General features: G+C 37.5%; 1 protein-coding gene across 1 annotated transcript; it reads right to left on the bottom strand.

Moving 5' to 3' along the window:
* Positions 1 to 754: 754 nt before the first annotated feature.
* On the bottom strand, positions 755 to 1,078 carry LOC145671487 (histone-lysine N-methyltransferase SETMAR-like). Its single transcript, XM_081740678.1, has one exon. It carries the CDS (start codon positions 1,076 to 1,078, stop codon positions 755 to 757), a length of 324 nt encoding a protein of 107 aa, XP_081596804.1.
* Between the last annotated feature and the right edge of the window lie 18,536 nt (positions 1,079 to 19,614).

Genomic DNA, 19,614 nt, shown 5'->3' with positions numbered 1-19,614 from the left:
AAGGGTAACCAAGAAAGTTCTTTCCCTTTTTCACTCAGCAACTTCGAACATCAATATCTCACTTAAGACGTACCTGGAAGATCCAAAATAGACACCATCAGCATCGACGACGTTCTGCCAACGTTCTGGAATGCCATGGATTCCATCGCGGTAAAACGTGATGAGCCGTGATGCGAAGATGGTATCAAGTGCAATTTTGCACCTCTACTAGGGATTTGAACTGGCGTTGGATAAAGTGATTGTTTAAGGTATGGAACAGTTGATATCGGACGGTGCAATGTCCGGGGAGTATGATGGATGGAATAGTGATTCCCATCCAAGGCGTAAAATGGTGTCCCGGATCATCCTAGCCACTAGGGCTTAGCGTTGTCCTGTGACAGGAGGACATCGTTGCGATTCAGAATCTGGCTCCAACATTTTTGATTTTCTTGAATACGACTCAACTGCTGACAGTAGACAGTTGTATTGATGCTCTGATCAGCTGGTAGCAGTTCCTGATGCAAGATGCCGTGATGAGTCACCAAACACACAACAGGACCTTTTTCTCGTGCAGTGCTGGTTTAGGTTGTTTTGGAACCTTTTCATAGGATGCTAACTAATGAAGACGGCACAGTGGAGCTTTGTACAGGATCCACTTCTCATCACATGTCAACAACTTGTCCAGAAATTGTAATGAAACACACGTGTCTGCTCGCGTTGCCTTCTGGCCCTGAGTCAAATCATGCGTGGCACATCGACCCAACTTGTAGTGCTTTCAAAGTTGATATAGGTGGTGCTGAATGATTTCTCTACTCTCACTGAATTTTAGTCCCAGTTCCTGACATGTCTGGTCACTGTTCGCCTCAATTGCTGCCCAAAGATCTTCTTTTTGTACACGTGTTGTTCCTCCGGCATGTGGTGCGACTTCAAGTGTTTCGTCACCGTTCTTAAACTTGTTAAACAACCGCTGCAGTGTCTGGGTACTCACGACACCTTCGCCAAAAGCCTTACATATCTTTCGACCCGCTGCAGCGGCGTTTGACCCCAGATTGAACTCGTACGGCATGAACGTCCTTATGGTGCTCTGTGGAGGTCCCATGTTCACTCTGTCCTTACGCAAGTTCACGTTGTAACTGAGCTGCCAGAACCAGGTAGTCTGTTAGATATATCTATACCAACGACTTACTTTATCTCCATTCGCATTCAACTCACGGTATGAGGACCAATTGAACACAAACCATACAAAAAGCGAGATAACTTTCTTCGTTACCTTTATATTAACAATTCAACAATTTTACATGTTCCTTGTAGAATAATTGAATGAGAACATGGACCTACATTCAGGTGTCCGCCTACATCTGTTGCTACGAGATTTACAGGGTAGTGACCATAGACCATTTCCTGTTTCTGATTCATCAAATTACCATTCGGATTAGAATTAGAATTCGGAAATAGATTCGTGGGCTTTCGGCAACTACGGTCATAATAGTCTGGCATGTAAGAGGTATGGCGTTCCTCAGCGATCGCACTACACTGGGAACTTGCGATGGAAGAAAGGAATAGGGGAAGGAAAGAAGCCGCTTGGGACCAATATGCGAAGTACGATCCTTGCATTTTCCTAGTGTGAATGAGGAAACTCCAAGAAAATCTTACTTAGGGTGGTTGTAAAATTCGGGTGGTATAATAATCGTATTGGCGATTTTGTTGTTCTAATCAAAAAGAAAATACAATAAAGCAATTGCAAGATATTAAGGGAGCTACCGAAATCGAGACACTTTTATAAAGTCAAACTCAACATATCAGAAATAATACATAAAATAACTCGAGACAGAAACAGACACTTGTAATTCTAGAGAATATCGAGAGACGAGATTAAGCTCAGTCTCGGTCACTTCTCGATTAATTGACAGAAATGATCTAAAATTATACTTACCAAAATTCTTGCATTCTTAAGTTACATGTATGATAAATACTACCTTTCGATGGTCGTAGTTGTAGGCGTATACATGGGAGAAAGGAGCAAATGACATCTCTGATAACATGGCATACTTATATGGGATTAAATATATTTTATTTTCTTCACACTCAATTTAGTTACTCAAGGAGGATGTTGGCAACATATTCCGAAACCAAATTTGTCAAGGAAATACACAAAGCTTCAACTTTCCATATTATTTTGCCACGTAGTTCACATCTTATCAAGGAAAAGATTATTATAAAGTTGTACTTGATCGGCTTGTATAAATAACGGTACCAAGTTTTCTTTGCAACTGAGGATAAAATCTTGAGATTGGACGAAAGTAGCAGTAGATATAACAGAATAAGCTAAGGTAAAATCATTAACAAGGAAATAACATCAAATTGAGGAGTTTGAAGTAATAAGGGCGTAATCGAGTTTATGCCCTTTTTGCATCAAATGCATTTGTGGCTTTTGCTACGCCTCCCGCTAACATTTCAATTCAATATCGGGATAGAATGCTGAATATTACATTGTTTTATGTAAAAAAAACCTACTAAAATTTTCAACGCCGTTTCTCTCCAACTGCATGTTTTAGACTTACGCCCTTATTCCATCCAACCCCTCAATTAAGCTATCAATCAACACTTTACATTAAAATTGTATCAAACGGGATATTAATATCTTTCTTTTTTAAAAAAAAAACATTTAACTAGGATTTGATTAGTTTTACGTCCCGTTCTACAGCGAGGCTATACAAGACGGGACCTACTGGTTAACGTCTAATCCAAATCACATGAGCTTCCGCCGTGAATCGAACCAGCGTCTCCCACGCATGAGGTGCATACGCTAATCGCTTACCCACGAATGCGCTCGGTATTTAATTAAGAATTAAAGTAGTGCTCCGAACTTTGTCCATCTTTTTCTCTCTTTTCTTTATCTCTACGCAGAACGTTATTTGAAATATAATCCCAATATTTGAGGTAAGTTACGGATTCACTGCATCATATGGTATGTCTGATTGAAGAACACATATACAACAGAAAGGAATTAACTGTAGTACTGGAGTATGTTTGCAATTTAATTATATAGCCAGTACTTAGGATATATGAGACAAGATATATTACTTAAAGTGGGGTCTGTATCACTATTCGGATTTTGTACAAGGGTTGATACACTCCCTAAGGATTGAATCCACAAACACACGTAAAGTAATAAACAAGCGTTAGCCACTTATCTGCGAATGGGTACGAAGCTTACAATGTTTTTTTTTATTCAAGAATGAAGTGAGTACACAAAAAGATGAAACTACACTCTGAAAAATGATACTAAATACATATTAGGTTTAAAAAAATATTTCGGAACGAATTGGAGATCTTTGTCCTCAACATTGATTTCGAAAGAGAACTCGCAACGATACTGTGATCAATATTTGTTAACCAAGACTTTATGAAGCGTAATCCCTAATCTAGATACCATTCCTACAGAGAACATATCAAGCAATCAATGCTAGTCATGCCTCTTTTCAAAAATTTCCTAAAAGGAGTATATATTGTTCTTCTATCATACATTGTATTTCGTTCCATTTTGTTTTTAAATTATAAATGTATTTAATGCATTGCGGGAACAACTATTAGGAAGGTACATTCAATTTTTTGTATTTTATAGACAACAAATATATCATTTAAGAGTTTCGTGTGCATCACAAGCTTATGATTAAAATTTATTTTGCAGATAATATATTCTACAAATATTATTTCTTTCTTCTCAGTTAAATGGCTGTTACTCCGTTCTCTGTTATCCATTTCTGGTACTCCGATACAACATCGCTCGAAACATTTTCGAGATATAGTGCTGAATTGGCTACATTTACGAGACTACCGGTACTTCATCCCTGAATATTAATCATTATGAGCATTCAGTATCCATAATGAACATTCGTGTATGAACCACCATATTGAATTTGAGGTTAGTGTCCCTTTCAGCAGTGAGGCTATATGAGACATGGATCTATAGCTTAACACGAAACGCGGATCACGTGTGCTACCTCTGGAAATTATAATATGCTTTCCGTGTATTTTTTGTGCCGTAATGAATTTTAATAAGAGTGACATTGTTTACAATTGAAATTATTCAGATTTACTATAATAAATTATGTGTTTTTGTTATATGTAAATTGTGAATATCACATCTTCATTTTCCCCCTAAAAAGTAATCGAAAAATCTTCATTTTCTCCTCTGAGAAATATCTAGCATGTGCAAGGGCGCCCGTGTTGTGGTTTCCAGGGGGGCAAGTATAAGTGACGTTTCAAATATAGTTTCAAATTTTGCTGTAAGTAATGTATAAATTCTATTGGGTTTTCAATATTCCCAAGTACCATTTTCTCTTAGGGGGCGAGCGCCCTACCTTGCCTCCCCTTGATGGGCGCCCTTGAGCATGTTGCAATCTGTTACTGAAAAAGTAACGCGAGTAGTCGCGCGCGGTCAAAAGGACCACACGAACATAATGTGTTGCAAATTTCTTTTTGAACATTTTTCTTGTATTAGAAACGTAATTTCGTATATTTTCTGATGAACAGGGAGTAAAATTATTATTGTTATAAAAGTTTTACAGTAATAACTATTAGAGGAACCTACAATTATACATGAACTATTTTTTTTTATTTCTTATTTGGAATAATGTATTTTTTTCGTTACATATTTCTTTCGATAGATAGCTACGCACTGGTTTTATTGAAAATTCTAAATCTGATGACGATCTTTTGTTTTTGTCAACTCTTTATTTCGTCTAAAATTAGAAATGCAATAGTAAATTAGGAAAATAAATACTATATAAACATAACAATAAAACAAACCTTCACAGCGCCAGAGTTGGCGTGGGCCAATGAAAACTTGACCTACGACCCACCATGACCCACTCTGACCCACCACCCACCGTGACCCACCACCCACCATGAACCATTCTCATCCAATGTGACCTACTCTGACTCACCAAAATCCATCGTCATCAGCTCTGAACACGATCTTCGGCCTCTTTTGAACTGACTAAAGAGTTTAAACTTGTAATAAAACAAGACTGAAATTGTCAGTAATCGGAGTTTGAATCTCTAGTCAATCGCTCAAGCACCTCTCTGTTACAGTAACGGTGGATCTGACCTTTACGATATAAAACGGTAAAGTGTTTTTCAGTGAGGAAATTGAAACAGTTCGAGGTGGGGGGAAATTAGTGTGTGCCTAAAATATACTTGTACTAAGAGAGTATTCTTGCAAGTGTTAATATCTGAACGCATTCCAAAAGAAACTTCTATTCGCAGGAAAATACCCCTGTACAATATGGAAAAGTTTATGGTTTCTCAGTTCACAGTATTTTTCTCACCAAAGATTTGAAAAATCAGTTTTTCATAGTGTATGAAGGTGCTCAGGTAAACCTATGTGAGAGCATCTCCATAAAGTATGCTCATAATTGAAATTTGTGTAATCACTAAAGCACCACGTTAAATTTAAGTTACAAATATGCATAATTGCATTTATTATGAATATTTATTCAAAGCAGTTTACCTAAAGCAAAAAATTGACTTACTAAAAATTGGGTACAAAGTTGAATAACACAAATAAGCTATTAGTAATACAAGTATACATTTTCCATAATTCGTAATTTTACATCTTAAAACAAATCTGAAATCGGTTTTATTTCCTGTTGGTAACTTTTTCGTGGTAAATCATTCACAGCGGAATGATGTCCATCCTTCAGGCAAGCATAGGCGCCGACTTGAAGAAAATATTGGGGGTCCAAGCAATGAATAAATATATCATCATCATATTCAACCGTTTTCAATTAACTGCTTGATGAAGGCCCCCTCCCCCCAAATCTCGATCCGCTACTCCGCTGCAAAATTCACACTGCATTGATCTTCACTTGTCAGGTCAGTGTTGCCAGTGTTGGTTGAAGCTTCAGTGTCCTATTCAACACCAGTCTGAAAACCGCCTTTTCTATCGAATAAGAAGGCTGTAGGGATGGCCACGAGCGACTTCGAGTGAGTTTTCTTTGAAAGTAGACTCGACTCGAAACAGACATATTTAAGCTCGACTCGAGAACTCGGTTCGAAAAATTTCCTCCAACTCGACTCGAATTCAGGTCGAGTTCGAGTCGAGTCGAGCCAGAAAGAGCCAAATGGAGCTAAATTTTATGTAGTTTCAAGTACTCTCTTCAACTCCCCTACATAGACAGTGTAATTATTATCAATGATAGTACTGTTACTACAACTTATTATTATTATTATTATTATTATTATTATTATTATTATTATTATTATTATTATTATTATTATTATTATTATTATTATTATTATTATTATTATTATAACAACACCGTGTATACACATGAAAGATAGGTGGTTTCTATCTGAATACTAAAAACTAATTGACTGCCGACCTCGGTAGTCGTGAAGTCTAGGAGGCATGGCCACCGTTCACGAGATTCTGGATTTGAGTTCCGGAGAAGCAAGGATTTGGCTAAGGCCAAATATTGTTAAAAGTTATAGGGCGCTGGCCAAACATGTTCAAATCTGCTCGGCTCGGGCTTAGGGTTGTTGGCCTGTGTGAGCCTATCTAAGCCGATGGCTCACCCAAACCGAGACGACCAGAGCAGATAGCTCAGTTGGGGTGAATCGATGGCTCATCCCAACCATGCCGGCTCGAGCATTTCGCTCCGTTGAACTGAGCCGAGCAAGTTTACATCACTACCCGGGTTGAGCTTCTGTTTGGGCTCAAAAATTCGACCGTGCAGATCTCAGCCTTGATGGTAAGAACTAAAGTATATACTTAAATTGGTGCTAATGACATTTGAGGCCTCGTTATAAAAACCTTTGTCGTCTCGTTATTGGGACGAAACGTGATACAAGCAGTGTCCCCTCTCGTGAACAATACTAAACGTATTCCACTTTATCGCTTACATTTCTCATGACCTTCGCTTTCCGGTCTAATCATGCCATGATTTTAAAACGAGTTAAAACGAGCTGAACGAGCGAGCCATTTATCAAACTCGACTCAACTTGAAACTCGACCTAAAAAAAACAGCGACTCTGTTCAGAACTCGACTCGAGAAAATTACGTTGACTCGACTTGGAACTCGATTCGAATTCGAGTCGAGTCGAGATTTAGCTTGACTCGTATCCATTCCTAGAAGGCTATTCCTAAAGTTGAATTAAAGGAATGACGAAGTTTCCCAAAAAAAAATTCTTGCTCCTCTTTGTTAATTCTTCCTCGGCCGGATTATATTGGAGGGGCGAGGACCCCACCTCTAAATATTGGGGGGGGGGCAAAAGTGTCCTGCCCCACCAAAGTCGGCGCCTATGCAGCCAAGAAATAACTAGCTCGTATATTTCGAGCTTGTCTAGCGGTGGGCCATTAACATTGATGAACAAACAGTTAGACAATGTTTGAGCACTTAGTCTATTTCTAATATCAGTCATCTGTAAATTCATAAGGGGAAATCCCCGTTGGCACTCTGTCGTGGAAATTGATAATACTTCTACCCGATTTCTGCAACTCCTCATCGACAATCTGCTTGCTAGACTTAAGTCCGATAACGATTTTTCTTAGTAAGTTTTGAAATACTCAGCAAGAAGTATCTCTCTCTATCACCATACAACATCTTTTCCATACTGACCATGTCAGTTGGCAATGTCGATTCATGGAGAACAGAAACTTCTTCTACCACGCCTTCGATAGGGAATCTTGTGAATAAATTGTCAATTAAAGCCTGATGAACTAATGATTACTTATTTGTTTATAAATTTAATTTTTGTAATTACACATGAAGGTTTGATGCCATTACCAAGTTCCCTACCCCATCTAGAAAGGAAAAGGAAACGAGGTTCCTGGAAAGTGTTCAGAGGTGAATGGGAATTTCCCTTCTTCCCCTTCAATTACCAGACTGCTGTTTGCCATGGGACAAATTACGATGAATTTCAATTAAATTATCATAATGTTGAATTATCGATACTTTTCGGTGGAAAAAGGATGAAATTTGAAAGTTAAAAATCAAGGTAAGTAGACCAACGTAAAGGGGAAAAAAGTGTAAAACTTTTCATGTAATTATGCGTACAATCCAAACTTAAAATTTCCGTATAATTAAGGTTACGGTACAAATTTTATGCCTATTTTTCTAACAACTTTATGGGTTGATTGCCTTGTGGTGTAAACACTCCATATAATAAACATGAGCTTCAGCAATTATTATAGTACAAATCAATGGATGTTTGAAGCCAAGCACTATATATTTTGTTTGATTTTTTTCTTAAATAATATAGATCGTTTACGATCATTTTTACAAACCAACTCACTACCAATTTTCCATGTATAAAAAGTCCCCCCCACATAAAGGAGAATTTAAAAAAATGCTAGGACACATTCTGTTTATTTTCAATACAGAGTTAATACACTGAATTTCAGCTCCGTAAATTAAACGGTTTGCAAGATACTCAATTTTTTTCTCAAAAATTCGGATACTCACTAAATTCTTAGGATATTATGCGTTATAACGAAAGCAATATAACATGCCAGTTTAGATTAAGGCCTAACTATATACCAAAAGTAATTTCATTTGAGTTAGCAGTTTGCCGTGATGATCAGGTACACATAGTTACATTCAATTTTTTATATAATAATTTATATATTACAGTGATCCAAAAATTTTTTTTTCAGTAGTTAGTTCCTCTAAAAACTCACAGGTTCCGAAAGCCAAGTAGTAGTATAAGCTCTATTGCTATTATTACAATTAAAAATATCAATATCCAAAAGTGCCTGAAGTTCATTTTTCACTTAGTTAGATATAGTCACCTCAGGTAAGTAGAAAGAAACAATTGGAAAAGGAAAGGAAATGAAGATCTTGAAAGTAGAACGAAGACAAATTTACCAGTCTTCAGAAGATACTGTCTACAATGCAGTGAGCAAAGTGAGTCGGTAGATCATGCTGAGTCGGTGGGCCGCAGTGGGTCACGATGGGTGGTGGGTCACAGTGGGTCATGGTAGGTGGTAGGTCACAGTAGGTCCATACCTGCTCCGCCTATTTCCACCATCTCCATTTGGGGATATGCTGTGAACTGAAACTGCAGAAAGTAGGATAATGGAACTAATCTTCAATTTACAGTTCAACAAACAGCAAAACACCATCGTAGACAAAATAATGTAGAGCAGTAGAGATTAGTGAGCATTATTTCACAATGTGAAACTACTGTAATTTTCAAACTATGAGAATTCAATTTTCAAACCATTAAGAATAGATCTACTTTACAACTCCTGTTGGAATAGGAGGGAAACTCGTTTAACGGATGCTGATTACAAACCGGAAACATATTATTTATATCGCTTGCAATTATTATTATGTAAGAATTAATACCGAAAAGGAAAGTTTCACTTGTTATTACTTCTTCCGGCTTCAGTAGAAGAACAAAGCTGAGATAAATTGTATTCTTAGGTTTCGAAGTTCATATAAAAAATTATTTATCGTCTGGTATTATCCTTTTCGCAGTATAGGAATAAATATGATTATAGAACCGGAAGTGGTAGTTGATTTTAAATATTTCTGATTGTACTGGAGGATAAAGTCGGAAATAAAACATATTCTTGTTGTGCTGATTTCAGTTTAAGACTTTTATTTCTCATGATCTGTCACCGTTCTTCACTATGGTGATTAGTTTTGAAACTGAAAACCGTTTATTTGAACCAATTCCCATTTGCACAGAGGAAAAAAACTCGAGCATGGGGAAGGTCAGTCACTGTCCAAAACCGACTTCTCTCTATGTTTGACCGTTTTTGCACTATGATGGTGAATAATGAAACCGAAAGCACCTGTCTCAGTATATTCATGCATTTCCAATTTTAGTGGAGAAATCAACGATGAAAGTGGAAACGATTGAGTTGTATCATTTCCGGTATGAATAGATGAACGGAAATAAAGAATCTTATTCTCAGTACGCTGAATGAGCTCCAGAAAACCACTATTTGCTATCTTCCTTCTAGTATTTACTCTATGGCGAGCTATGTTAAGACCGGAAATAGTTTGTTTCTCCCATTTCGGTTTGAATAGCAGGTTAATGAATTAGATTGAAGCAAATATTTGGAAACAGAATCATTTCCAAGAAACCTTTTCTCTGTATTTCTAATCGTTTTCGCTGTATGGAAGTAGTATTTCTCTATTAAATTTCTACTACGCTTCTTTCGATTTTAATTGGAAGTTGGTATATTTTCTTGAGGTGCTGAATCAATTATAAAGATAACGCTTGCTACTATATATTATGGTCTCTGTTCTACTGCGATCAACGCTGAAGGAATGATTCACTTCTAACATTTCTAGTTTGAATATTAGGGTAACGGAGCATATCGAACCTATTTTGCTAGCGCTTAATCTATTCTAAAAGATCTTTCTCACTATTTATTAATGTTTCTGCTCTACGGTGATCAACGTTAAAACCGGAAATGATTGATTACTAGTCACAATCTAGATATGGGAAGGATTTCGCAAGTTGATGGGTCTCATCCATCTACTCCCTCTCTTTCAATTGTTATTTATCAACGTTCTTTTGTCTTTTGCTTCTGATCCTGAGGAATAGTCTCAGGTGAAAGCTAGAAGACATTTATAAGGGTAACCAACAAAGTTCTGTCGCCTTTTCACCATCACCTTCGAACACCAATATATCACTTAAGACGTACCTGGAAGATCCAAAATAGACACCATCAGCATCGACGACGTTCTGCCTGGATTCCATCGCGATAAAACGTGGTGGGCCGTGATGCGAAGATGGTATCAAGTGCAATTTTGCACCTCTACTACGGATTTGAACTGGCGTTGGATAAAGTGATAGTTCAAGGTATGGAACAGTTGATATGGGGCGGTGGAATGTCCGGGGAGTATGATGGATGGAATAGTGTTTCCCATCCAAGGCGTAAAATGATGTCCCGGATCATCCTAGCCACTTGGGGCTTAGCGTTGTCTTGTAACAGGAGGACATCGTTGCGATTCAGAATCTGGCTCCAAAGTTTTTGATTTTCTTGAATACGACTCAACTGCTAACAGTAGACAGTTGCATTGATGCTCTGATCAGCTGGTAGCAGTTTCTGATGCAGGATGCCCCTGGTGAGTCACCAAACACACAGCAGGACCTTTTTCTCGTGCAGTGCTGCTTTAGGTTGTTTTGGAACCTTTTCATATGATGCTAACTAATGAAGGCGGCACAGCGGAGCTTCGTACAGGATCCACTTCTCATCACATGTCAGCAACTTGTCCAGAAATTGCTTCTTCCTCAGACGAGACAGGAACGAAACACACGTGTCTGGTCGCTTTGCCCTCTGGCCCTGAGTCAAATCATGCGGGTTACATCGACCCAACTTGTAGTGCTTTCCAAGTTGATGGAGGTACTGCTGAATGGTTTCTCCACTCACACTGAATTTTAGTCCCAATTCCTCACATGTCTGGCCTCAATTGGTGCCCAATGATCTTCATTTTGTACATATGATGGTCTTCCTGCACGTGGTGCGTCTTCAGATGTTTCGTCACCGTTCCCAAACTTGTTAAACCACTGCTGCACTGTCCGCGTACTCACAACACCATCACCAAAAGCCTTGCATATCCTTCGTTCCGCTGCAGCGGCGTTTGACCCCAGTTTGAACTTGTACAACATAGTCGTCCTTATGGTGCTCTGTTGAGGTCCCATGTTCACTCTGTCCTTATGCAAGTTCACGTTGTAACTGAGATTCGCCTTATCACCATTCGTATTCAGCTCACGGTGTGAGGGCCAATTGAACACGAACCTCTACAAAAAGCGAGGTAACTTTCTTGGTTACTTTTATATTAACAATTTAACAATTTTACATATTCCTTGTAGAATAATTGATTGAGAACATGGACCTACCTTCAGGTGTCTGTCTACATCTGTTGCTAAGAGATTTACAGCGTAGTGACCATAGACCCATTTCTGTTTCTGATTCATCAAATTACCATTCGGATTAAATTTAGAATTCGGAAATAGACCTGGACTTTCTTCAACTATGGCCATAATAGTCTTTTACGTAAGAGAGATGGCGTTCCTCAGAGATCTTACTACATTGGGAAATTGGGGTGGAAAAAAGGAATGGAGGAAGGACTGAAGCGGCCCGGGACCAATATGCTAAGTACGATCCTGGCATTTTCTTAGTGTGAATGCTAAACTCCAGGAAAATGTCACTTAGGATGGTTGTACAATTCGGGTGGTATAATAATCATATTGGCGATTTTGTTGTTCTAATCAAAAAGAAAGTACAATAAAGCAATTGCAAGAGATTAGGAGAGCTACCGAAATCGAGGCACTTTTATAAATTCAAACTTAACATACCAGAAATAACACATAAAACAACTCGAGACAGGGACAGACACTTGTAAATCCAGAGAATATCGAGAGACGAGATTAAGCTCAGTCTCGGTCACTTCTCGATTAATTGACAGAAATGATATGAAATTATAATTACCCAAAATTCTTGCATTCTACTACCTTTCGATGGTCATAGTGGTAGGCGTATACATGGGAGAAAGGAGCAAATGACATCTCTGATAACATGGCATACTTATATGGGATTAAATATATTTTATTTTCTTCACACTCAATTTAGTTACTCAAGGAGGATGTTGGCAACATATTCCGAAACCAAATTTGTCAAGGAAATACACAAAGCTTCAACTTTCCATATTATTTTGCCACATAGTTCACATATTATCAAGGAAAAGATGATTTTATAATTGTACTTGATCGGCTGGTATAAATAATGGTACCAACTTTTCTTTGCAACTGAGGATAAAATCTTGAGATTGGACGAAAGTAGCAGTAGATATAACAGAATAAGCTAAGGTAAAATCATTAACAAGGAAAGAACATCAAATTGAGGAGTTTGAAGTAATAAGGGCGTAATCGACTTTACGCCCTTTTTGCATTAAATGCATTTGTGGCTTTTACTACGGTTACCCTCCTGTTAACATTTAAATTCAATATGGGGATAGAATGCGGAATATTACATTGTTTTATGTAAAAAAAAACTACTAAAATTTTCAACGTCGTTTCTCTCCAACTGCATGTTTTACGCCGTTATTGCATCAAACACCTCAATTAAGCTATGAATCAACACTTTACATTAAAACTGTGTATCAAACGGGATATTAATTTTTTTTAAGAAAAAACATTTAACTAGGATTTGATTAGTTTTACGTTCCGTTGTACAGCGAGGCTATATAAGACGGGGCATACTGATTAACATGGAATCCAAATCACATGAGCTTCCGCCGTGAATCGAACCAGGGTCACCCACGCATAAGGTGCATAAGCCACGAAGGCGCTCGATATTTAACTAAGAATTAAAGTAGTGCTACGAACTTTGTCCATCTTTTTCTCTCTTTTCTTTATCTCTACGCAGAACGTTATTTGAAATAGAATCCCAATATTTGAGGTAAGTTACGGATTCACTGCATCATATGGTATGTCTGATTGAAGAACACTTATACAACAGGAATGAATTAACTGTAGTACTGGAGTATGTTTACAATTTAATTATATAGCTAGTACTTAGGATATATGAGATAAGATATATTACTTAAAGTGGTGTCTGTATCACTAGTCGGATTTTGTACAAGGGTTGATACACTCCCTAAGGATTGAATCCGCAAACACACGTAAAGAAACAAACGAGCGTTAGCCACTTACCTGCGAATGGGTAGGAAGAATACAATATTTTTTTATTCAAGAATGAAGTGAGTAAACAAAAAGAGGAAACTACCGTCTGAAAAATATTAAATACATATTATATTTTAAAAAAATATTTCGGAACGAATTTGAGATTTTTGTCCTCAACATTGATTTCGAAAGAGAACTCGCGACGATACTGTGATCATTGCGTAATCCCTAATCTATTTACCATCCCTACAGAGGACATATCCAGCAATCAATGCCAGTCATGCCTCTTTTCAAAAATTTCCTAAAAGGAGTTTTTTCTTTAATTGAATACTACGTTTTACTTCGTTCAACTTTAGTTTTTTAATTATAAATGTATTTAATGCATTGCGGGAACAACTATTAGGAAGGTACATTCACTTTTTTGTATTTTATAGACAACAAATATATCATTTAAGAGTTTCGTGTGCATCACAAGCTTATGATTAAAATTTATTTTGCAGATAATATATTCTACAAATATTATTTCTTTCTTCCAAGTTAAATGGCTGTTACTCCGTTCTCTGTTATCCATTTCTGGTACTCCGATACAACATCGCTCGAAACATTTTCGAGATATAGTGTTGAATTGGCTACATTTACGAGACTACCGGTACTTCATCCCTGAATATTAATCATTATGAGCATTCAGTATCCATAATGAACATTCGTGTATGAACCACCATATTGAATTTGAGGTTAGTGTCCCTTTCAGCAGTGAGGCTATATGAGACATGGATCTATAGCTTAACATGAAACGCGGATCACGTGTGCTACCTCTCGAAATTATAATACGTTTCCGTGTATTTTTTGTGCCGTAATGAATTTTAATAAGAGTGACATTGTTTACAATTGAAATTATTCAGTTTTACTATAATAAATTATGTGTTTTTGTTATATGTAAATTGTGAATATCACATCTTCATTTCCCCCCTAAAAAGTAATCGAAAAATCTTCATTTTCTCCTCTGAGAAATATCTAGCATGTGCAAGGGCGCCCGTGTTGTGGTTTCCAGGGGGGCAAGTATGACTGACGTTTCAAATATAGTTTCAAATTTTGCTGTAAGTAATGTATAAATTCTATTGGGTTTTCAATATTCCCAAGTACCATTTTCTCTTAGGGGGCGAGCGCCCTACCTTGCCTCCCCTTGATGGGCGCCCTTGAGCATGTTGCAATCTGTTACTGAAAAAGTAACGCGAGTAGTCGCGCGCGGTCAAAAGGACCACACGAACATAATGTGTTGCAAATATCTTTTTGAACATCTTTCTTGTATTAGAAACGTAATTTCGTATATTTTCTGATGAACAGGGAGTAAAATTATTATTGTTATAAAAGTTTTACAGTAATAACTATTAGAGGAACCTACAATTATACATGAACTATTTTTTTATTTCTTATTTGGAATAATGTATTTTTTTCGTTACATATTTCTTTCGATAGATAACTACGCACTGGTTTTATTGAAAATTCTAAATCTGATGACGATCTTTTGTTTTTGTCAACTCTTTATTTCGTCTAAAATTAGAAATGCAATAGTAAATTAGTAAAATAAATACTATATAAACATAACAATAAAACAAACCTTCACAGCGCCAGAATTGGCGTGGGCCAATGAAAACTTGACCCATGACCCACCATGACCCACTCTGACCCACCGCCCACCGTGACCCACCACCCACCATGAACCATTCTCATCCACTGTGACCTACTCTGACTCACCAAAATTCATCGTCATCAGCTCTGAACACGATCTTCGGCCTCTTTTGAACTGACTAAAGAGTTTAAACTTGTAATAAAACAAGACTGAAATTGTCAGTAATCGGAGTTTGAATCTCTAGTCAATCGCTCAAGCACCTCTCTGTTACAGTAACGGTGGATCTGACCTTTACGATATAAAACGGTAAAGTGTTTTTCAGTGAGGAAATTGAAACAGTTCGAGGTGGGGGGAAATTAGTGTGTGCCTAAAATATACTTGTACTAAGAGAGTATTCTTGCAAGTGTTAATATCTGATGCATTCCAAAAGAAACTTCTATTCGCAGGAAAATACCCCTGTACAATATGGAAAAGTTTATGGTTTCTCAGTTCACAGTATTTTTCTCACCAAAGATTTGAAATATCAGCTTTTCATAGTGTATGAAGGTGCTCAGGTAAACCTATGTGAGAGCATCTCCATAAAGTATGCTCATAATTGAAATTTGTGTAATCACTAAAACACCACGTTAAATTTAAGTTACAAATATGCATAATTGCAGTTAGTTTGAATATTTATTCAAAGTAGTTTACCTAAAGCAAAAAATTGACTTACTAAAAATTGGGTACAAAGTTGAATAACACAAATAAGCTATTAGTAATACAAGTATACATTTTCCATAATTCGTAATTTTCCACCTTAAAACAAATCTGAAATCGGTTTTATTTCCTGTTGGTAACTTTTTCGTGGTAAATCATTCACAGCGGAATGATGTCCATCCTTCAGCCAAGCATAGGCGCCGACTTGAAGAAAATATTGGGGGGTCCAAGCAATGAATAAATATATCATCATCATATTCAACCGTTTTCAATTAACTGCTTGATGAAGGCCCCCTCCCCCCAAATCTCGATCCGCTACTCCGCTGCAAAATTCACACTGCATTGATCTTCACTTGTCAGGTCAGTGTTGCCAGAGTGTTGGTTGAAGCTTCAGTGTTCTATTCAACACCAGTCTGAAAACCGCCTTTTCTATCGAATAAGAAGGCTGTAGGGATGGCCACGAGCGACTTCGAGTGAGTTTTCTTTGAAAGTAGACTCGACTCGAAACAGACATATTTAAGCTCGACCCGAGAACTCGGTTCGAAAAATTTCCTCCAACTCGACTCGAATTCAGGTCGAGTCGAGTCGAGCCAGAAAGAGCCAAATGGAGCTAAATTTTATGTAGTTTCAAGTACTCCCTTCAACTCCCCTACATAGACAGTGTAATTATTATCAATGATAGTACTGTTACTACAACTTATTATTATTATTATTATTATTATTATTATTATTATTATTATTATTATTATTATTATTATAACACCGTGTATAAACATGAAAGATAGATGGTTTCCATATGAATACTAAAAACTAATTGACTGCCGACCTCGGTAGTCGTGAAGTCTAGGAGGCATGGCCACCGCTCACGAGATTCTGGATTTGAGTTCCGGAGAGGCAAGGATTTGGCTAAGGCCAAATATTGTTAAAAGTTATAGGGCGCTGGCCAAACATGTTCAAATCTGCTCGGCTCGGGCTTAGGGTTGTCGGCCTGTGTGAGCCGATCTAAGCCGATGGCTCACCCAAACCGAGACGACCAGAGCAGATAGCTCAATTGGGGTGAATCGATGGCTCATCCCAACCATGCCGGCTCGAGCATTTGGCTCCTTGAACTGAGCCGAGCAAGTTTACATCACTACCCGGGTTGAGCTTCTGTTTGGGCTCAAAAATTCGACCGTGCAGATCTCAGCCCTGATGGTAAGAACTAAAGTATATACTTAAATTGGTGGTAATGACATTTGAGGCCTCGTTATAAAAACCTTTGTCGTCTCGTTATTGGGACGAAACGTGATACAAACAGCGTCCCCTCTCGTGAACAATACTAAACGTATTCCACTTTATCGCTTACATTTCTCATGACCTTCGCTTTCCGGTCTAATCATGCCATGATTTTAAAACGAGTTAAAACGAGCTGAACGAGTGAGCCATTTATCAAACTCGACTTAACTTGAAACTCGACCTAAAAAAACAGCGACTCGGTTCAGAACTCGACTCGAGAAAATTACGTTGACTCGACTTGGAACTCGATTCGAATTCGAGTCGAGTCGAGATTTAGCTTGACTCGTATCCATTCCTAGAAGGCTATTCCTAACATTGAATTAAAGGAATGACGAAGTTTTCAAAAAAAAAATCTTGCTCCTCTTTGTCAATTCTTCCTCGGCCGGATTATATTGCAGGGGCGAGGACCCCACCTCTAAATATTGGGGGGGCAAAAGTGTCCTGCCCCACCAAAGTCGGCGCCTATGCAGCCAAGAAATAACTAGCTCGTCTATTTCGAGCTTGTCTAGCGGTGGGCCTTTAACATTGATTAACAACAAGTTAGCCAATGTTTGAGCACTTAGTCTATTTCTAATATCAGTCATCTGTAAATTCATAAGGGGAAATCCCCGTTGGCACTCTGTCGTGGAAATTGATAATACTTCTACCCGATTTCTGCAACTCCTCATCGACAATCTGCTTGCTAGACTTAAGTCCGATAACGATTTTTCTTGGGAAGTTTTGAAATACTCAGCAAGAAGTATCTCTCTCTATCACCATACAACATCTTTTCCATACTGACCATGTCAGTTGGCAATGTCGATTCATGGAGAACAGAAACTTCATCTACCACGCCTTCGATAGGGAATCTTGTGAATAAATTGTCAATTAAAGCCTGATGAACTAATGATTACTTATTTGTTTATAAATTTAATTTTTGTAATTACACATGAAGGTTTGATGCCATTACCAAGTTCCCTACCCCGTCTAGAAAGGAAAAGGAAACGAGGTTCCTGGAAAGTGTTCAGAGGTGAATGGGAATTTCCCTTCTTCCCCTTCAATTACCAGACTGCTGTTTGCCATGGGTCAAATTACGATGAATTTCAATTAAATTATCATAATGTTGAATTATCGATACTTTTCGGTGGAAAAAGGATGAAATTTGAAAGTTAAAAATCAAGGTAAGTAGACCAACGTAAAGGGGAAAAAAGTGTAAAACTTTTCATGTAATTATGCGTACAATCCAAACTTAAAATTTCCGTATAATTAAGGTTACGGTACAAATTTTATGCCTATTTTTCTCACAACTTTATGGGTTGATTGCCTTGTGGTGTAAACACTCCATATAATAAACATAAGCTTCAGCAATTATTATAGTACAAAGCAATGGATGGAAGCCAAGCACTATATATTTTGTTTGATTTTTTTTTCTTAAATAATATCGATCGTTTACGATCATTTTTACAAACCAACTCACTACCAATTTTCCATGTATAAAAAGTCCCCCCCCCCACATAAAGGAGAATTTTAAAAAATGCTAGGACACATTCTGTTTATTTTCAATACAGAGTTAATACACTGAATTTCAGCTCCGTAAATTTAACGGTTTGCAAGATACTCAATTTTTTTCTCAAAAATTCGGATCCTCACTAAATTCTTAGGATATTATGCGTTATAACGAAAACAATATAACATGTCAGCTTAGATTAAGGCCTAACTATGTACCAAAACTAATTTCATTTGACTTTGCAGTTTGCCGTGATGATCAGGCACACATAGTTACATTCAATTTTTTATATAATAATTTATATATTTCAGTGATCCAAAAATGTTTTTTTTTTCAGTAGTTAGTTCCTCTAAAAACTCACAGGTCCCGAAAGCCAAGTAGTAGTATAAGCTCTATTGCTATTATTACAATTAAAAATATCAATATCCAAAAGTGCCTGAAGTTCATTTTTCACTTAGTTAGATATAGTCACCTCAGGTAAGTAGAAAGAAACAATTGGAAAAGGAAAGGAAATGAAGATCTTGAAAGTAGAACGAAGACAAATTTACCAGTCTTCAGAAGATACTGTCTACAATGCAGTTAGCAAAGTGAGTCGGTAGATCATGCTGAGTCGGTGGGCCGCAGTGAGTCACGATGGGTGGTGGGTCACAGTGGGTCATTTTGGGTGGTAGGTCACAGTAGGTCCATACCTGCTCCGCCTATTTCCACCATCTCCATTTGGGGATATGCTGTGAACTGAAACTGCAGAAAGTAGGATAATGGAACTAATCTTCAATTTACAGTTCAACAAACAGCAAAACACCATCGTAGACACAATAATGTAGAGCAGTAGAGATTAGTGAGCATTATTTCACAATGTGAAACTACTGTAATTTTCAAACTATGAGAATTCAAT

This window comes from Thermobia domestica, chromosome 15 (genome assembly GCF_964235325.1).
Source record: "Thermobia domestica chromosome 15, izTheDome1.hap1.1, whole genome shotgun sequence".
Lineage (NCBI taxonomy): Eukaryota > Metazoa > Arthropoda > Insecta > Zygentoma > Lepismatidae > Thermobia > Thermobia domestica.
This window is presented reverse-complemented; position numbering and strand designations above follow the sequence as displayed.

Excerpts from the sequence above, each read along its gene's own strand:
- LOC145671487 (XM_081740678.1), bottom strand. The coding sequence starts at position 1,078 with ATGGGACCTCCACAGAGCACCATAAGGACGTTCATGCCGTACGAGTTC.